Raw genomic sequence first — 20,326 nt, forward strand, 5'->3', positions numbered from 1 at the left:
GAGAGGCCAGTGGTGTGATCTGCTATGACAAAACCCCATCAAGCTCGCCACCGCCCTCCTCTGTCTGTCTGTTACCCTGTAGACAAGCCTAAAAGGTCCAGCCTGGTGGAGCTCTGGGAAGCAAACGCCAGAGTCAAGGAGGCCAGTCTGCCAGCTCCCTTCTGTTTAAACTGGGAGCCGGGAGGTCTCCCCTCCAGCTCAAGTGTCTCTGCTGATCTCCACCGCGGACCAACAAGGAGAAGTGGGCAGTCAGCATTCAAGGCTGCCTCCCCCAGCAGAGTCAGGCCGGCAGTGCAGCAGGGCTTTCTCACGTCTGCTCACGTGTGGGCGGGCTGCCCGTCTGATCGGTGCTGACGACTCTCTTCTCTGTCTTTTTTTAAAGAGCATGAGTGAAAAGGGAGCCCCTCACAGCCAGGATAAGGGCTAAGCCCTCCCCACCAGACCAGCTGCCAGCTCCTCTGCTCCAGGAATGTGGCTCTCCGTGGTCACAGATTTAGATACTTTAGAGCAAGGAAAGCACAAGGCTTCCGAGAAGGTCTTCTCCAGGATGGGTAACGTCACGGGATGCTTTGGAAGACAACCTGTCTCCAACCAAGCCCTGGTATCGGGTGCCCTTCTAAGAGGGGAGATGGGGCAGGGGGGGTCCCTGCTGGTTTGATCCATGGCGCACTTGCACAAAGCGAAGTTACACGTTTCCTTGCTAAGCAGAGGGAGAGAGTTCGCCTGTGCTCTGACACCTTCCAGTGCGTGTGTGTGTGTGTGTGTGTGTGTATGTGTGTGTGGCCTCCAGGATGGGGCACTAAACCAAGACCACAGTCGAAGGGTCATCTCTGCTCGTTTTCTGCACAGCGCTCAGAGAGTTTGCGGCGCCCTCTGGGGCGATGCCAGATAGGACCCAGCTGGGAAAGTGGAGGCAGAGGAAAGAGGGGCAGAGGCAGGGGTTCTGTTCCAGCAGATGGGAAGACGAAGAGGATGTGAGCTGTGAAAACCCTGCCACAAACCTACAGCTGGGACTCCCCGCCTGCCTTTCGCCTCGTGAACCCTCCAGGAGATGTTCCGTCCTCGATAACTACCACACGCGGCCCCCCCCCCACCAGATCCAAATCCAGCGTGGGAAGACAAGCTATGGAAGGGGACTGGTCGTAAGGGGCGAATGCCACCTCCTTACCCAGCCATTCCGGTGGGTCACCCTGCTGAAAATTAACCTTCAAGACACTACTGGGCCGTTTATGCCAGCTGCAGGGCGGACGCCGATTGGTCAGCTGGGCGCTGTCCTTTACACACAAGAAGCACACTCCTCTCTCTCCTTCCAAGGTCTACAGGCCCAGCATTACCACTTGAAAAGGGCTAACGCCTGTATTGCCCTCTGCCTGCCCCACCTCAGGGGGGTGTTCTAACCCAGGCAGGCTGTCTTCTCAGAGGGCTAAAATGGGAGGCACCAAAGAGGCAGAGGGAGGGTCTGAAATCTGGTACTTCTGCTTCCTTACCCGGCCCCAACGTGGTTCCAGTCTGCAGAGAACGTTCCCTCCCATCGCTGGCACTAGACAGCCCAAGCCCTGGAAATGTGCCCGTCTTCCCAGCACAGGACATCAGACGCCTTGTCGCTTTACACTGTCTGGTCTTAACTCCACCTTGAGACCCGGGGCCTGTGGCAAAGACACCTGCTTCCTCTAAGGTTGGACACTGCAGTTTTGGGGGTTTTTTTTTGAAGGACAGGTGGGGAAGTTGGGGGAGGGGGAATCGGCGTCAAACGTTTGAATTCCCCCTCCCCTAGTTAAATCCGGATCACCCGGGGAGGTGAGGGGGGGCTCAAGGCTCCAGCGAATGGAAACACTGGAGGGTCTTAAAAAACTTCAGGCCCTACTGGATACAAATTATTTTCAGCACATCCCCACCGCTTTATCTGGTTTGCACTATTCAAATTTGTCAGCGGTGGGTCTGTGCTGATCCCAGTGGAAAAACTCATCACCGTTCGACTTCAGCTATTCACAGAGTTCATGTTTGTTATTTGATTTGATTTTAAAGATTGTCGCCCCAATGGTTGAGCAGAACTGAAAGTGGAGCGCGCCCTCCGGGGGTCTCGGTTTCTGTTCTGTGAACCAGGCAGAACAATGCTATCTGTTCGGAAAGCTATTGTTTTTTTTAAAGCTATTGTTTAACAACAAGAAAAAGCTACTGGAAAGATGGAGATGGCAGCTATAAAAGTGAAAATGGAGAGAGAAAAAAAGTAGTTTTGCTCTCTTCCTTATGGTCTCTGCAGCATGGACACGGATAAGGGAGGCTGCAAAAAGTAATTCTAGTGAACGTTCCTTCTCTGTCCCTAGCCAGCTCCTGAGTGAGTTAAGAAACGAGATGTGCCAAACTTCTGTCAACCTGGTACACTTTACAGATTGGAACGGGGAATTCCATTTTTGACTGGCCTGATTTTTTTTTTTTTTTGGTATTTGTTTGCCCCCTAACCCTGAGTTGCACGATTCTGTGTCTGCACTTTTTCATGTGTTGTTTTTTCCCCGCCTCTGCGAACGGGGGTCTCCATCCTGCAAGCCCTACCCCCAGTGGAACAGTGATACAATGCGCCGGGTTTCTACATGCAAATCAGCTGGTCTGCCACCGACCTGGCGTGGGCGTGCAAGGATCCAAGTGGGCCTTTGGGATCCCGCCGGTGAAAAGCTGCCTGTGCAGAATTGCAATTCAAAAACCAGCGCTGACATATCCTGCCATCTGCTGTCCTGGGTTTGTTTGTTCATTTACTATAGAATTCTAGATTAGGGTTACCATCTATCCCCCCATTAGGGCAACAATCACCATTACTGTGAAGATGGTCGTGAACAGACACCTCACGTTGTAGCTAGAGCTGGTTGGAGTGTTTCCAGTTTTGATCAGGTTTCAAACTTTGACATTCGGGGTAGGGGGGGGATTTCACTTCTCCCCTCCCCTTTTTCATTCCAGCCAGCTCCAGTCATGATACAATGAGTTTGTTCTCCAGGACAAATAAAAGTGAATCCAGGGAGTCTGACTCTCTTTCCCAACCAGCGTCTACACTGGTGTTGGTTTCATTCAAGGCCTGGTTGGGTGGATTCTTGGCTACCCCTGTATGTATTTGACACGCCTTTTTTTTGGTGGAGTACCAAGACTCTTAGCCCTAAGGGGGCTTCGTAGATCAGACATGGGAGAGGTTGAGGATAATAGGAGGAAGGAAAAGACATATAGCACTTAAAGAAAAGATTTATCTGGCTTCTTCCAAAAGCACCTGGTCCCTTTAAAGTATGCTCCTTGCCGAGTCATGTCAGGAGATTAGGATGAATTAAAGGGCCACTTTTAGAAGGCTGACATTAAACTTTGTATCTGTGTGAAAAAGAGGAAGAGGAGAAAAAAATATAAAAGCTAAAGATTATCTGTGTTTTGGTTGCACTGGGGTACACGGTTCTTTACCCGTTTTAATGCTAATGTCTCATTTAGTACGTTGCATGTGTCTTTTTTTTATTAAATAAAAGAGAAAAAATGTGTATATTTTTGGCAATTTAAGGTAATGTAGCTAAGATATATTTTTTTCACGCTGCTTGACTGTTCTTTATTATAATAAATAATATTAATATTAATATTGAAGACCTTTTTGATACATTTAGGGTTGCGGATTTTCACTAAGGCAGGGGTTTGTGTGTCAGCGGGGGGAGAGGGAAAATACAAAAATATCTTAGTTAAAGCTACCGACAGTGTCGGAATCGTCTGTGTGAAAGGAAAAGATGTTGCTCCTATTTTATTTTAAGGTTCCATTTCTATAGCTGTTTTAATAAATGGGTTAATCAATTGTTACGGGTTGTTTTAGAGTCCAGTGAGTTAACAGGTTGCTTCCGACATTCTGTAGCACCTTCTACTGATGTCCTTATAACCATCTCTAAGACATGCTGTTTATGCTTCTGACATCGCTTAATTGTTTATTAGCTCTTAACAAACTATTGATAAACGAAACCTTACTATAAAGTATGACCAGAATGTTATATCTGCTAAGTGTTAATTTAAACAAAAATTTTTCAAGTGACGAATGCTTTTCTTATGGACATGATCCAAAGCCTGTTAAAGTCAGTAGGAATCTTTTGCATTGATTTACAATGTGTCCCAGGGCCCTGATTAAGGAAAGCACCTAGGCAAATGCTTAAGTCCATTCCTCAGCAGGATGGCACCCGGGCACATCATTAACTTCAAGCAGAGATGCTGAAGTCTTAATGGGACTTAACCATCTGCTTAAGCACTGTGCTGAATAGAGGACGCTTTCTGGAAGTGAGGCCTTTATCAGGGCTAGGCGGGGCCTGACTTCTAAGCTGCCTTGGACCTGGTTTCCATATGCATTCTGCACCTGGGCAGCACCAGGTGAAGCGATGAGCTGTGCGTTCTTAGCATCCTCTGGAGAATTGGATCTGAGGTGTCTTAAACTTGGGTGCCCTAAAATGGAAGCACCCCAAATTAGCACCCATTCTTGGGAAAGCTTCGACCTAATTAACTGATGAGGGGTGAGGGAAAGAGCATTAAAGTCTTGTCCCCTAGCAAAGAGGAGTGCAGCTTATCCTGGGGCCTTGAGATTGTGGGCTTAACCCTGTGCTTGACTGGGGAGGGAGACGCCTGACCTCTGACTCAGTCAAGGGCACTGGAACCTTTGTATAAGTGGGGGAGCCAAGGCCAAAGTGCTCCATCCCTCTCCCTGGCTGGCTGCTCCCACGGTGAACCAGCTGCCCTCTCTTCTGGCACCACAGCAGCCCCTGGTGGGCGAAAGATGTAGTTTCAGCGCCTCCCCAGCAGAATCTATTATTCTGCAGGGGGAAATAATCTGCAGGGGACATGAATTCTGTGCTTAGGTTTCTTTTGTTAAAGAGTGGGAGGCTTGGCTCTCCCACTTTTAAAAGTGGGGGTGCCATGGCCCCCTGCCCCCCTCCCCTCCCTCGGCTCCAGCACCAGTGGACCAAGTCCCCACTGAAGAAAGAGCAGCAGACACCTGTGCTTGAGATGTCTTGTAACCAGTAGGGATGGGTCTGAAATCAAACCCTGGCTGCCATACAAACTTCACAGCTGGCCCTTATGCTTGGATTTTCCTAAGGGGTCGACTCCCATTTAGGCAGTGAAACAAATGGCCCAATTTTTCCGAAGTGCTGAGCTCTCTTGAGATGCCTCATAGAGGACTGGTCTTCTTAGGGAATCTGGTGCTGATGATGAGGCCAAGCCTGTGGATATCCAGCCCTGTGTCTAAATGGGACAGACCTCAGGACTTGGACATGTTCCAGTTGGAGTATAGTCCAGACCCAGACACGGCTTTCCACTGTGTGCTTTCCTTTTGCTGTTTAAATCCCAAACAGTTTGTCTTGATCTCATTTTACCAAACAAGTGTGTACATGTGGCGTTCCCCAACTGCCTAGATTTCACAATAGACTGGGTCCTGTGTTCCTTGCCCCCAGAACTCCCTTCAAAACCAATGGGGAGGGTTCTTTCATGCAGAAGGTCTGTGGTGTGGGGGACCCATGGAGTTATCACAGATATGGGAATTCATGGCCTTCAGTAAGAGCCTTTCTTAACCAAGGAGGAAGGGAAAGGAATAAAAAAAAATGCAGCCTGAGGCGCAATCCGCATTTTGAAATGCAAGGTCCATGGCAGATGTTTTGGCCTCGCAGAGTTGAACTGTCAGGTGCTTTGTGTGGTCAGGTGTTCTTAACTGCCAGGGTTGGTGGAATTATTTTGTGGGCTGTTAAATCAGTAGGAGGAGACGGGAATTAGGTCTCTGGGTTTGAGAGCTTAGTGTCCACGTAGCCTACATATGTCAAGCGTTATAGCCATGTCTTGTAGTTGCAATAGGACCCCCCGTGTATAGAGTCACCAGGGCAGCTCCTCGCCTGGTGTATGTTGACTTCAATAGAGCTGTGTCAATGAGGATCTGCCCCATAGGTTTCCAAGCCAGAAGGAGACACTGTGTTCATTCATCTGACCCTTCCATGTAATACAGGGCTGAGAATTTTCCCCTACAGTGGAGGGAATTCTCCTTCTCCCTCCCTCTCCCAAGTACCAAGTAGTGATCTAATTTTCTTCATAGCCCATCCCCGCAAGAGAGTATTGCTGGCAACCCTAGGGGCGCTATGGGCCTGCTCCAAAGCCCATTGACAACAATGGGAGTCTTTCCATCAGCTTTGATGGCCGTTGGATTGGGCCCTTTAAGCGTGAAAATTCCAGCCAGCTTTGCAATTTACCACCATCACGGTGCATTTCCGAGTGAATCCCACGTTCCTCCATCTATGATACGAATCTAACCCCCTTCACCACAGCATCTGAGCACCTCACAATCTTAAATGTGTTTTCCTTGCAACACCCCTGTAAGATTGGGCAGGGCTATTATTGCCATTGTACAGATGGGGAAATAGAGGCCCAGATGCTCAAAGGTATTTTGGTATCTAACCCCCGGGAATTTAACTTGGATCTAGCTGCCTAAATATCCTTGAGGATCTGGGCCAGAGGACTTGCCCAAAGACACACAGGGAGTATGTGAGAGCAGGGGCCTGGAACCCCTTCTCCTGAGTCCTAACCACTGAGCCAGCTGTCCTCTTCTCCCCCCACTTTTCCTACTCTTCTCGCTTTGTTCTACACACACACACCCACCTCCAGCACCTCTTTTCATGCTCGCCCATCGAATCCAGCATCTTAAATCCGACTGTGGTTTGCCATAAAGATCTATCCATGCACAGAATCGTGCTGGTTTAACTTAGGCCTGGTCCAACTGGCAAAGTTAGGTTGACCAAACTACATCGCTCAGCTGTGAAAAAAAGTTCATGCCTTTTGTGACGTAGTTAAGCTGACCTGAGCCCCAGTGCAGAGACCGCTAGGTCGACTTCCATTGACCTAGCCACCGCCTCTAAGAGGTGGATTTACCACAGTGAGAGAAAACCTCCCATTGCTGTAGTGAGTGTCTACAGGGCAGCAAAGCAACTGTGTCACTTGCATTTCATACCCTAGAGATGTGATGTTAAGATGATTTAGTTAAACTGATGCAAAAGGCTGTGTGGACACTCTTGCTTCAATTTCAATCAGGAGTAGGCCTGCTTTAAGACACTAAGTTGGCCCAATTTAACTAACAGTGTGATTTTATACCAATTTAGTTGAACCGGTGCCCTTTTGTGTGTGAACACTGTTAAATGAGTTCACACCTGTCATACATCTATTTAGCTTGCACATGTGGAGCAAGCTCAACCCATACAACCAGTTTTAAACCAACTTAAGGGCATTCATCGGGGGGTCTTGCTCCAGTTTAGCTAAATCATCTGTATGTAGCCAAGGCCTCAGAAATGAATAGCTTGTTTCTTCTGGGATTGTTCCTCCCAAATTTCCCCTTCCCATGTTACAGGGGTGAGCAGGTGAAATCCCATGTGCTGTGTTATACAAGAGGTCAGACTAGATAAACTGATGATCCCTTCTGGTCCTGAAATCTAGGAATTACTTCTGGGGTTAATTTTTTAATGTAGACAAGGGCCTTATTTGTACATCACATTGCATGCTAACGTCCTATGTCCTTCCGAATTTGAGATCCCAACTAGCTAATCTCTGTTGCTGGCAAAAGCCCCAATTCAAGAAAGAATATAAGGCCATGCTTAAGTCCATCCCTGTTCAGGAAAGCACTTAAGCATATGCCCGACTTTGACGTCAGTTGGATTTAAACACATCTTTAAATTTAAGCACATGCTTAAACTTAAAACATAAGCAGATGTTTGTGCGATTTTTTTTTCCTTAAAAAGTTTTCATTTTACATATCCGGATTCCTTGCCAGGAGTGTACTAACCTTCTTATAGCTATTGTACAACTGCCGATGACCAGGCTTACTCTGTTTTCACTTGGAGAATGTTCAATGGCATGACACACTTTTAAAAAACAGTTTCTCGTGGACAAAAACCCACTTCAGGTGCTAAATAGCAGTGGAATGTCTTTGACAGAAAACTGCTCCTACTTACCCTTCCTCTGCCTTCAGTGATAAAGGAATTCAGTAGGCCTCATTTTCTCTCTGTTGTAGGATACACAAATAAGAGCATCTTTGTATCATTAATGTATTTGTACAACCAAGAAATTGTTGCAGTCCTTGTCCTTTTAATAAAAGAGTGATTTCCAAAAAATAAAAAGTAGGACAAAAAAAGTGAGTTCTGCATTTTATTTTATTTTTTCACTTAATTGTCTTTTCTGCCAAGGCACAGAGTCCAGGAACAATTATAGCATGGTGTCTTTCTAGTGGGATCTGCTTCCTATAAAGCAGTCCTAGAAAACTTCACTATTCACTGCTACTCAGATGCAGCCAGCTCCAGGGTGGAGAACACCAGCTGTTTAACAGCCCACAACTACACTGCACAAAAAGATGGTGACATATCCAGTTGAAACTAAGGGGGAATTTTAGAGAGGCAGAACATAGTTACTCAAATTGGATTTTACCGAAGACATCAGGGTTAACGCTTCTACTCTTCTACTTCTAACTGGAATTAGAAATGAATTACTCTATGGCTAAATTATTCCATAGCTGCCAACTGCAGATTTTCTTGCATCTTACTGTGATGCAGCTGGCCAGCTGGAAGCTGGGTTAGATGTACTATGGAGCTGATCTGGTACAGCAATTCCAATGTGTCTCTTGGGGAAAATGCCATTGGGATCTGTAATGACCACAAAAGGCAGCTCCAGCAGCATTACACTTCCTAACACCAGACTGGGCCACTGGTTCAGTTCTGACACCGGCCCTGATTCGGGAAAGCACTTAAGCACGTGCTTAATTCTCGTTGACTTCAATGGGACTTAAGCACATGCATAAATGTTGTCCTGATGAGGGAGGTTTTCCTGACTCGTGGGTCAGGTAAAAGAGTACTAACTACTAACGGCCCATGCCACTTCATCTGCTTATTTTTTCCTAGTGTTGGGTGATATCTGGAACCCCTCTCTTTGGGGTGAGCATTCTTGAGAGATCACTGGGGTAACAGCAGTGTGAACAGAAAAGCAATGCGCTGACATGTTTTATCATCTGATTCCTCTGGAAAAGGGCCCCACCTGCCAGCAATCTCACTGTCCCCATCAGTGCTTAGCCTTCTGCACCTGATAAATCATCGCAGCTGTCAAAAAGCTATATTTTCCCCATGGTAAATGTTAGAAAAACAAAACAAAACACCCTTTAAAGCTTAACATATTGGTTTAAAGGGAAGTGGATGAGCCTAGGATAGCAGAGAAGCTAAATTCAATCTTCAGCTCTGATGCTCCAGTTGTGGAAATCAGCAGAGCGCCACGAATTAATCATGGACAGCACAAGAGGAGGATGTTAAGATGAAATTTTCTCATGATTGATTAGGTCACCAGAGTCCCTTAGTGTAATTGTAGCCTTGGAATTCACTTGGCTATTGTATTTAGCAGATAAAGCATTTTAAAAAAGAAAGAAAGCCTGTCAATTCATGGCTCTGATGTCATTGGACATCTGTATGAATTAAGGGCATGAGTCCAAGATGAGTATTTCAGCCCTGAGCCAGCAAAGTACTTGAGCACATGCTTAACTTTCAACTTAACTTCCGGCTCTTCAGTAGTCCCATGGGAGTCAATAATTCAGTGTCCAAGGTCCCACCTAAGACTGCAGCTGCGCTAGGAAAAGAACCCGGGATTCCGGACTCCCCGTCCTGTTATTGTTTGTTTATTATCTGTATTTCCGTAGCTCCTAGGAGCCCAGATCACCAACCAGTCCCTCCCTGTGCTAGTCACAAACACAAAGCAAAAAGCCAGTCCCTGCCTGAAGTGCTTACAATCTAAGGAAAGGGACAACAGACGGAGACACACAGAGGGGCGTCAAGCATGCTTTAACCAGCCCAATGTGCCAGTGCTGGGTCAGTCGGTTCAGAAGAGAAAGCCGGTCACATTCACCTTAGCAGGAAGGCACCATTTGTTTTTTTTAAGCAGTGAAGATGATTAAACATTGGAACAAACTACAGGGACGTAAGTGGTCGATGCCCCAGCGTTAGAGCAAGACTGGCTGCCTTTCTGGAAGAGAGTTGGGCGTCCACAGGTGCTGCACTGGATGCTGGGGGAAGTGGGCCGCACTCCAGGGCCGTGTTACACAACACCTCAGCCCAGGTGAGCCCAGCCCTGCAGGTAGAACCTGAAGTCAAAAGCTTCCAGCGCGGGGTGTCTGGACAGCAGGCGCCTACCTCCCTATTTCAGCACCTTGAAATACAAGGAAAAGGGGGGGCGGGGGGCCTATCTGTGGATTTAGCAGCCTTCGTTTTTAGGCACCCCGCTTTGCCTACCTCCAGCGCGCCGCACCTGTGGCTGGCCGGTGCCCCTGCTCGTCGGGCCAGGCGGCGCTGCTTGGCCAGGGAACAGCCGCACAGCCCTGCCCGGGGACAGCCGCCGCGGGTGCAGCTCCAGCCGCCGGGCCACGCTCGAGCTGCAGAAGCAAAAGGGAAGCGGACACCGCCGGGGCGGGGTTGTGTCCACACTGCAAAGGGGGGGGGAGGGCTGCGTTGCACACCCAGCCCGGCGTTGCACACCCAGCTCCACCCTGCACGCAGCCCGGAACCCTTCTGCAGCTGGCCCGGCTGCCAGCGGCCCGGCTTGGGCTGCGCTTTCCGGAGGGAGCCGGGCGAAGGTCACCCCGCAGCCGCCGCGCCTTGCCAAGATGCCGGTGCTGCAGAGACCGGCTGCTCTTGTGACACTGGTGAACGGCGCCTGCGCGAGGGCGGCGGGCTGCCGGGTAAGCGCATTGGGCAGAGGCCGGGGTAGGAGTCCTGGGGCGGGCAGGGAGAGTCCGGTTCCCCTCCCCCCCCCCCCCCACACACACCTCACCCCGCAATTCCCCAGCACCAGCTTCCATGTGGTGTGTTTGCAGGGGGCTCTCCGTGTGCCCTAGACTGAAAGGTGCATGCAAGAGCCTGCCCCATTGGCTGCCCTTCGCCCTGCTCGGGGGCTAATTCGGTTTACCAGGCCTAGGGGCCACCCAGCCCCTGTGCAATGCCGGGTGCCAGCCCAGAAGGGCGATGCACCGCCTGAATTCAGGCCTGGTCTGCGCCAGGCAGGGAGGTTGGGGTAAGTCGCCCGGCCCGGGCCTGCTCTGCGTGCGTCTACACTCAGATGGGGGTTTGTGGGCCCCGTGAACGGCCGCGCAGCGCGAGTGTAAACGCCGCAGGGCCCGTCTCAGTCCGGACAGTCCGCCAGCGGCTGTCCCACAATTGCCCCGTTCCCCGTGCCAGTTAGAAGGGTGGCCGAGATGATGTATGCCCCAGCGTAGTAACCGCTAGGTGGATGGACGCGTTCTGCCATCGCCTGAGCTACCACTTCTCAAGGGGGTGGATTTACGACAGCGACAGAAAGACGCCTTCCATCGCTGTAGCAAGTAGGTGCAGGGCTTGGAGTGTAGACGAACCCTCGAGCTGGGGCGAGGGGTGATTCCTGAGGAGACCTACCCACACTGGAGCCTAACCCGGAGGTATGGGCTAGCTGCCCCGAGTACGTAGCTAGCAGCTTGGACCAGTACATATTCAGTGCGGCTAGCCCGTCGCACCATGGCCGCTACGCTCTGTTGTGCACTAGCTCCATCCGTCAGCGCTACCATGAGTATGTCTCCTTGAGCTGGGAATTTATCTGTCCACCTCGAAGCACAGCCATATCTTAAATGAAAAAACTAGCCAAGGAATGGGCGAGAAGGCTGGAGCGTGTTTTACCGTGGTGATGGGGGAATGAATTGCATTTTGCTTGCCTGTCAAAAAAAACAAACAGACACCCCAAAAAACCAGCACTCTCCTAGAGCAAATAGAGGAGTAAAATATTGCATGAGGCCCATATCAAAGCTGACCAGATCAGAGCAGTGTGGAAATCAAGCTGTAAAACGAGAGTCCAGTTCTTTGGGGAGCTGGTGGTGGAGTTATAAGTTCAGTGATTATTTTTGAGAATTTACTTATTTGTATTAGAGTAGCACGTAGAGGCTTCCACTAAAGTCAAGGCCCCACTGTGCTAGTAGCTGCCCAGACACACGGTGAGAGGCAGTCCCTGCAAAGAGCTTACAGTTTAAATAGATTAGATGCAGAAGGGAGGGAAGGGGAAAGAGGCACAGAGAGGTGAAGTGATTTGCCCAAGGTCACCCTCCAAGTCAGTGGCGGAGCTGAGACTAAACCCCCTTCCCCCGCAGCTCTCCTGAGCTTCAGTCCAGTGCCCTGCTCACTGGACCTGTCTGCTTTCTGAGTGCTGATAGATCAAAATTTAAAGAAGAGAAAATATTTTCCCCTTCTTGTGCATTTTGCTCAGTCTCTTAAGAGTTGAGAGGGCTCAAATGCTTCTCTGCTGAGGCAAACGTGATCTCTTAATCCAGTCTGGAGCGTGTTTTCCTCCTCTCGGAGCCTTGCTTGTTTTCTGGCTTTGCACATGGTGGAGAAAGACTTTATTACTTTTGAGAAGCTCAGGCTAATAAACCCCTTTCCCAAGCCATTAGGGCTTCAGGCGTCATAAACCTGCTAATTCCACTGGCAGTAAAATATGTATGTTTTAAATCTGCGGGATGTCTTGCTATACCAAAATGTTTTCTTATTTCATCTCCCACAGATGATAGAAAAAAACCTGCTAATCTCTCTTTATGGAAACATATTAACAGTAATATTACAGTAGCCCCAGCTGTGATTGGCGCCTCGTGGCGCTAGGTGCTGTACATACATGGAGACAGAGACATTCCCTGCCCCAAAGAACTTACATCTAAATAGAGAAGACAAAGAGTGGGAGGGGAAACATGCACACAAAGGTCATACAGCAGAGCCAGAAATAGACTCCAGAACCCTGATTCCCAGTCCAGTTTCCTCTCCAGTAGACCAGGCTACCCCCTGTTATTATGATCCTTGCTTAGATTTTTAGTTTCAGCCAGTCCTCATGTATTACGCACAATGAGATCTTATAAAAACAAGATTCCCCTCCTCCCCCCCAGGCTGAGTTTAAACTAATTTGACAGATTCTTTACAGCAGATCCTGTATACTTGACCTTACCTTGCTCTCCACAGGTAAGGAGTTCTTCAGGTACCTCTTTGACACCTTCCCAGCCAGCAATTGCAGCTAAATACCCGTACCAAGTGGACTTGAAGGCAGGAAAGCGTTATGCTTGGTGTGCCTGCGGCCACAGCAAGAAACAGGTAATTTCCAAAGTCGTTCTGGTTTATCCTTCATGTCCCCTACCCCTCAAGCTTCTTAGGGATTCACCCAGCTCAGAAGCATTTTGCATTAGCCTAAATGACCTCAAAGATCTTCTGTGTTCATGCAAAACACCGAAGACTATAGGAATTCCATACACAGGTTTCATCTAGTCCAGCATCTTCTTTTTAACTTCCCAGCTGCTTCAGAGGAAGGAATAAGAAACCCCTTCCCCCCCCAGTGGACATTGTTGGGATAACCTAGCTGTCTCCCTAGCGCCTATCAGTTAGCAAATCCCTTGTGCCATGAAGCTTAAAATTATATCAAAATATATGTTTTAAATTATCTTTAAGTAACTGCCCCATGGTTGAAGATGGTGGTAGCCAAAGAAAAGGTGTTCTCCGGATCAGGCCCATCCCTCTGCAATGTGCTTCTAATGGAAATAGTTTGACGCCTAAATGTGGCCTCATTTTAGCATGAGTTTTCCCAGCTGTGGGCTATGAAATGCCTAGGCACTGAGCCAGCTGGCCAGATACTTCCCTTTCTCTGCCCTTTTAAAGCCGGGGGTCTGTAGGAAAGCAGGGTCCCTTTGCTGCTCCAATTTGGAGATTGCTGTGGCATCAATTTCCACGTGAACCCAGATGCTGTGCTGAAAGGCAGCGAGTGAAATACTTGACAATCAGCTAGGGAGAGACAGTTTCACCACCCACTGCTGGGAACATAACATAACCCCCATACGGGGTCAAACCAATGGTCCAGTATCTTGTCTCTGGCAGTGGCCGGTGACAAGCAGTTCAGCTGGAATGGACAGAACAGGGCAATTTTGAGAGATCCATCCCTTGTCGTCCTGCCCTAGCTTCTGGTGGTTGGTGGTTTAGGGACACCCAGGGCATGGGGTTGTGTCCCTGGCCATCTTGGCTAATAGCCATTGATGGACCAATCCTCCGTGAATTCATCTAATTCTCTTTTTAACCCAGTTAAACTTTTGGCTTTCGCAACATCCCACAGCAGCAAGTTCCACAGGTTGACTGTGCCTTGCGTGAAGAAGTATTTCCTTTTGTTGGTTTTAAACCTGCTGCCTATTAATTTCCTTGGATGACCCCTGGTTATTGTGTTACTTGAAGGGGTAAATAACACTTCCCTATTCTCTCTTTCCACACCATTCATGATTTTATAGACCTCTATTGTACCCCCCCAGTCATCTCTTTTCTAAGCTGAACAGTCTCAGTCTTTTTAATCTTTCCTCACCCGGAAGCTGTTCCATCCCCCTAAACATTTTTGTTGCCTTTCTCTGCACCTTTTTCTAATTCTAATATATCTTTTTTTTGAGATGAGGCAACCAGAATTGCATGCAATATTCAGGTTGTGACTGAACCATGGATTTATATCGTGGCATTATATTTTCTGTTTTATTATCCCTAATGATTCCAATGTGCTGTTAACCTTTTTGACTGCTGCTGCACATTGAGCAGATGTTTCCAGGGAACTATCCACGATGATTCCAAGATCTCTTTCTTGAGTGGTAACAGCTGATTTAGACCCGATCATTTTGTGTGCATAGTTAGGGTTATTTTTTCCGAAGTGCATTACTTTGCTTGGGACTGTTCTTACCATTGATGTGATACTAGCCTCTAATAGCTAAGTCAGAATCATTGTGTGTTTTTTACCATGCAACCCTTGTCGTCAAGGGCAGTAAGTTAAATGCATTTTTTTCTCCCTCGATTTTAACTTTATTCTCTTCTGATCCCCCTCTGCCGGTGCACGCTCACACTGCTGTATACAAGCAAGTAGCAACCGAAAGTAGAAATCCCATTTATGGAGTCCCCTCTGAGCTGTCCCCTTCTCCCTCTGGACATTAAATTTCCTAATAGGAACATCTCCCCTATCAACCTGTTTCAGTTGGTATCTCCCGCTTGGAGAAATGCCTGTTGTCTGCTACAGGGTTTCCTTTAAATCCTGGAATAATAGAAGAGTCAATCAGATTTATTATTACACAGAAGCAGGAGGCCTGATTTGGCAAGTAGATGAAGCATCACGTACACCACATATGAAGCCTAAATTTTATTGATTAGGGGTATTACGGTAGCACCACGAGCTCCAGTGGTGCTAGGTGCTGTACAAACACAGAACATAAAAAGAGCCCTTTAGCGTCAAAGTCTGAGACAAGAGCGGGTCAAAGAAAGACGAGATTTGACCCCTTCATCGCATGATGTCAAATTGTGGGGGAAATGTGTCCCGTTTAACAATCACCCCTCGTACAAGCTGGGAGCGAGCACAAAATCCAGCAGCTGAAATCAATGTTGTCATTGCTGCCTTGTCACTGATCGTCTGGCTCTCTGTATACTGGGGTGGGCCTAAAAAACTGACACTTCCTTGGCTACCTCTTGGTGATCTCTAAGGGTATGGGGGAAGGCAGGCACAGGAGAAAATGCGGAGGCCAGTATGAATTCCCCCCCCCCCCCCTTGCTTAGAAATGCAAATGGATCTTTACCTGCGATGGAGCAGACATGTTCTCCATTCTTCGGCTCCTCCTACCAGGAAGGATGGACCAGTGTTTTTGGCATTTACCTGACGTTCAGAAGACCTGGACAGGGCCGTTTTAAGACCTTCATAGGCCCCCCGACCGAAATAACTAATTTGATGTTAAGCTATTAACAAATAGTTTTTTAAATACAAATAAAAAATTATATATATAAAAAAAATTTCGTAGGCCCTGAAAGTTTCGTAGGCTCTAGACTCTGTGCCTATTGGATAATACAGCCCTGGACCTGGATTCAGTTCTTTGCCCTGCCCTGGACTTCCCATGGGCAAGTCACTTAGTCGCTCTGTGCCTCAGTTTTCCCATCGGTGCAATGGGGATAATAGCCCTGCCCTGCCGCACAGGGAGATTGTGAAGATAAATATATTAAAGATGAGGAGGTGCTCACATAGAATGGGGATGGGGGCTGGAGAAATACCTGAGCTAGATGGATCTAAGCCAGCTCCATAAAACGCTCTCTCTTTCCCACCTGCTCTGTTGCCCCTTTTTGTATGGTTGCGCCAGGGGAAACCGCTGCTTTGTTTCCTTTGCTCTACAGCCTTTCTGCGACGGGTCCCATAAAACAGCAACCCCAGGTATCTCTCCCCTGAGGTTCCAGCTGGACGAGGACAAGAGCGCCTGGCTGTGTGGGTGCAAACGCACCAAAACCCCTCCTTTCTGTGATGGCACCCACAAGGAGAAGTTCGTTCAGGAAGCAGAGCTCTCTGGACAGCCTTGATGGGGGGGCTTCCTATCCTGACACAAGCCCTGGGACCTTGCAGTTTGTTTCAGAACCTGGCGGGACCTCAGGAACGGGAAGATGTGCAGGCTTTCAGTGTTCTCCAGGGTATTGGATCAAACTCTCCGAACTGCTCCAGGTTCTGTTCTGGTTTTCCTTTAAATGAAGTTCTGTGCAGACCGAACCAACCAGACACACAAGCACTGGGCTGGTGACTTCATCCAGCCCCCAAGAAGGATCAAATAAAAGTGACAAGGCCTTTTTCACAATGCCAGAACAAAGAGAAAGATGGGTTTGGTCTGCATTGTTGCATCCCCGTGTTATAAAATACCTCCCGGCATTACCAGAACAGAGCCGACTGGGATGGCAGAAAAATAGATTCTCTGCAAAGAAAGTTTGAGCCAATGGGATCCCGATGCACAAATGTTGGAGGAGGAAAACTGTGTGTCATGTTTTATCATGGGTTCCTCTGGGCTGTCCCCGCAGCCTTTGTAAACTGTAAAGAAAAGGGGAATTCCGTTGGGTCCGGATTAGAGAGCCTGTTGCTCATATCAGTGTTCCTGTTTGCCTTCTCCCTAGCCTGATCGGAGCCGATCCTCTTTCTTTGATGGCTTTGTTTTCAGTTCAGGCTGGAGATCCTCTCCCCCTCCCAACTGAATTATTCCTGGTTGAGCTGACACTTTATGACTCATGGAAATAAAGTTAAGCATGTAGAAAGTGGTTGAGGATCAGGGCTCAATTGTTTAATTAAAGATGGCCTGCAAAGGGGAAAAAAAAAGGCTTATGTAGTTTTTCTTCTTTCTGATAGATAAAAAGAACCTGAAGTGTCGGGTGACTTTGGTTTGGTTTTTGAAAGGGGTGTTTTGTTGGATTTGGTTTTTTTCTTCTCTGCTTGCCTCTTCCCTCGGGGATTTCAAGTTTTGTTCAGTTCCTTGTTTCTGTTGGAGGACTGCCTGGATGACTCAAAGATGTGGACTGGAAATTTTCTCAGCCCTCCAACAGAAGAGCTGCCAAATCCTTTTAAAGAGATTTTATTTGTTAACTGCTTTTAACTCAAAACTTTAAAACAGTTTTAAGCAGGTGGAATGAAAATCATCACCACTTCCCTTCTGAATGAAACGAAGCGTCACTTCTTTGGTATCTGTCATAAACCTACAAGTTCAAGTTTTCCATAGACTCTCCCAGGACAGACAAGATCTGAATTCCTAAGGCCTTGTCTACACACACCCAAGTTGTATCAGTTCAACTCTATGGGTAAAGTTAAAGAGGTGATAGGCACCCTATGGTGGATGCACTTATAACAGTATGAAGATGCTTAGACTGGTATAACTATACCCACATGGGAAGGGGAATAAGTTATACTTCTCCAAGGCACTTGTATACCAGTGTAACTGCTGGGGATTGTCCTGGTATAACTATATCTGTTTTAAAAAAAAAAAATCACACCCTTCAGTGTACCTAGTTACAGAGGTACAAAATCTGTGTGTAGCCAAGGCCTGATATAAGCAAAAGAAAAAGTAACAAAAAAAGCAACTTTTCAGGCCTTCTTAACTCATAATAAAGGAGCAAAAAAAAAATCACATTCCTTTGTCTTTACAGGTCATTTTTTAACACTAAAGTTGCTCTTTCCTCTCCTGTCTTTGTTCTCCTCAGAAGTATCTTGCAGGTCAGCTGGTTTTGACAGTGATGGGGAGATCTGTAACTGACAAACAGTTGAAGTTGTTACTGTTGATCTCTAGTTATAGGTAACATTTTCACAAGTGCCTAAGTCACTGGAATTCAGTGGGACTTTGGTCCGGGTCCCCACAGGTATTTAGTTGCCTACCTCCCATTGAAATCAGTGGGAGTTAAGCATCTAACCCCCCTTTGAAGATATGGGCCTTAAGTGCCTTATTGTTGATCTAGACAGAAAGTTGTACCAATCTGATTAAAGGTATGATTCAAACTAGCACAACTTCATCTGTGGAACAAACCGGTTTCAGTTGCTTTAGCTTGTGCATCGTCACCTGTGCTCTGAGTGTCCATACACCAAATTGCATCAATTTAAGTAGAGCTGTATAGAAGTTAAACCGGTGCAATTTGTGTGTGTGTGGACAAGGGCCAAGTCACTGACGTCTTTTAAACAATTAACCCTGCAAGTCTGGTTCTCTGCTATACCACCATTCACACCAGTGCAAAACGAGCTGTCAGAGTGACGTGGATGTAAACCAGATAGTGTAAAACACTGCCGTTCCTATCATGGCATAAGTCTCCAGGGCAATGGAGAATTAGATCTTCCTAGATCAGTCAAACATTGACAACTGTACGTCAGAATGGCACATTTTTCTATCAGGCCCTATCAGTAGATTTATCTGGAAAGCAGAGGAGATTATTTCTGCCAACACACAAGGGCAATTGCTCCTGTAACAGACTGTCTTTGTGGAGGAGTTCTTTATAGTAACCCAGAGACTTCCAGATGCTGCTATAATAATAAACCAAACCCAGTTATCACACACCTGGGAAGAGAGAAGCTACTTGTTCTTGTACCTTAGCATCAGCTGTAACAACGCAGATGGTTTTGGGCTTCGGAAGATTGCAAGGGATCCCGTTTCTCTGTAATGACTGTTTCAGTTGTGAAACAGTCCATAAAATATTAACATCCAGCTAGATGGCTCGGTCTTCCATTTGAGAGAAAATTCCTGTCCCCTGGGGGTTCCCTCACCCAATCACTCTCCAGTGGGGGCTGGTTGGGGGAAAGGAGAAGCCTGCTTTTAAAGTTGGCAATACAAAGGAGGTTCCTCCAGGGCTGTGCATTAACCAGAGGAGAGAAAACCTGGCCTTGTCTGTGGATCAGCTTTTCCAGCTAGTTGCCTCTCCTGATAACTCCTTCACCTGGTGGTGGGTTTTAGACACAAATGGAACAAATCACCGGGATAGCACATCAGTGGGGAACTGAGCCTTAAGTCTCTGGATCTAAAACCATGACATGCATTTCTTTGAGCTAAAGAATCAACTCCATTAGCCTGGAAGCAGTGTCAGACCCAGAGACCTGCCAGTAGAAGGAGACATAGCTCCACACTGGGTTACAGTCGGTTAAGACCTCTATCAAAAGAGGCTTCCTATCTTACCCTGGTGTCAGTCCAGAGTGACTTCATTTGAGCTGACACAAGTAGAAAGAGATGAGAATCTGGTCCCTTCTCCTGTGATCAGATCCTCATTTCTTTAATTAAGGAAAAAAAATGATGGGCATTCCCTGGTTACTTTCTACCTTCAGCTAAAGGCAGTTGATTGGTGTTTCCCCCCCCCCCCCTTGTAAAACAACATTATTTTCCCTCCAAAAAAGTTGCAATATTGTACAGAGGGAACAACCAGCTTTAAAAAAAAAAAAAAGCCCTCCAGGAGCAGAGCTGAGTGCAGTGAGCAACCTGGCAGCTGCAGACAAACGCACCTGCAGGACGGGTTTGGGTTCGGGCTAGTGAACCGTAGATTTCAGTGCAAACGTAAGGAGCAGCGCAGAGCTGGGCGGCCCTGCACAGAAGCCAGGTGACATTTGAAGGCGGATTTTAGGCTCGGTGCGGAGTGTGTGTGTGTGTGTGTACGTGTGTGTGTGTACAGACACACACACACACACACACACAGCCCCCAGCTGTGCCAGGAAAGAGCAGCTCCAGCCATGAGCAGGGCGGGCTGGGCTGGCTTTGATCGCCGGGTGCTAACGAAACCCGGCTTCCCGAGAGAGGCGGAGACGGGCTGCGGGGCTGGGGTTCTTGCAGCGGCCGGGGTTGCTTCTCAGACCGTCCCAGCCCCCGGCTCTCCCCTGCAAAAGAACGGGGCGGTGTTGCCCGCGGAAAAATGTCTCTCCAGGGCCAGGAGTCTCTGGAGGGTTTCCGAGCCCCCCAGCTACCATCCAGCCAGTAAAACCGCGCAGCAAGCGGGGAGCGAAC

General features: G+C 47.9%; 2 protein-coding genes and 1 long non-coding RNA gene across 4 annotated transcripts in view; 2 read left to right on the forward strand and 1 right to left on the reverse strand.

Annotated features, from left to right (window-relative positions):
• The window catches only part of MLLT6 (MLLT6, PHD finger containing), a 66,859-nt gene extending 63,260 nt beyond the window's left edge, over positions 1–3,599 (forward strand). Inside the window, exon 20 of the mRNA XM_067541187.1 lies at positions 383–3,599. Coding sequence (XP_067397288.1) covers positions 383–427 — 45 coding nt within the window. The 3' untranslated portion in view covers positions 428–3,599. The remainder of the gene's footprint in view (positions 1–382) is intronic.
• A 667-nt stretch (positions 3,600–4,266) lies between these two features.
• LOC137148420 (uncharacterized) lies at positions 4,267–10,424 on the reverse strand. The gene is made up of 3 exons (XR_010918522.1): positions 10,287–10,424; positions 7,977–8,026; positions 4,267–4,440 (listed from the first exon to the last, which is right to left on the reverse strand). It is a non-coding gene; the product is annotated as an uncharacterized lncRNA (long non-coding RNA).
• Positions 10,425–10,507: 83 nt separating this feature from the next.
• CISD3 (CDGSH iron sulfur domain 3) lies at positions 10,508–19,661 on the forward strand. 2 transcript variants are annotated; one of them, XM_067541189.1, is made up of 3 exons: positions 10,508–10,696; positions 13,020–13,148; positions 16,224–19,661. In XM_067541189.1, the coding sequence occupies exons 1-3, from the start codon at positions 10,658–10,660 to the stop codon at positions 16,401–16,403; spliced, it is 348 nt and encodes a 115-aa protein (XP_067397290.1). In that variant the 5' UTR covers positions 10,508–10,657; the 3' UTR covers positions 16,404–19,661. The 2 variants fall into 2 exon arrangements, with proteins under 2 accessions (XP_067397290.1, XP_067397289.1); XM_067541188.1 differs by having other exon boundaries at positions 10,511–10,732.
• The last annotated feature ends 665 nt before the right edge of the window (positions 19,662–20,326 follow it).

This window comes from Emydura macquarii, unplaced genomic scaffold, assembly GCF_026122565.2.
Source record: "Emydura macquarii macquarii isolate MOO-44397 ecotype Brisbane River unplaced genomic scaffold, CSIRO-AGI_Emac_v2 contig_629, whole genome shotgun sequence".
In the NCBI taxonomy this organism is placed as follows: Eukaryota; Metazoa; Chordata; order Testudines; family Chelidae; genus Emydura; species Emydura macquarii.

Excerpts from the sequence above, each read along its gene's own strand:
- CISD3 (XM_067541188.1), top strand. The coding sequence starts at position 10,658 with ATGCCGGTGCTGCAGAGACCGGCTGCTCTTGTGACACTGGTGAACGGC. Across the intron at positions 10,733-13,019 it reads CGAGGGCGGCGGGCTGCCGG|GTAAGGAGTTCTTCAGGTAC; the intron begins GTAAGCGCATTG and ends TGCTCTCCACAG. Across the intron at positions 13,149-16,223 it reads GCGGCCACAGCAAGAAACAG|CCTTTCTGCGACGGGTCCCA; the intron begins GTAATTTCCAAA and ends TTTGCTCTACAG.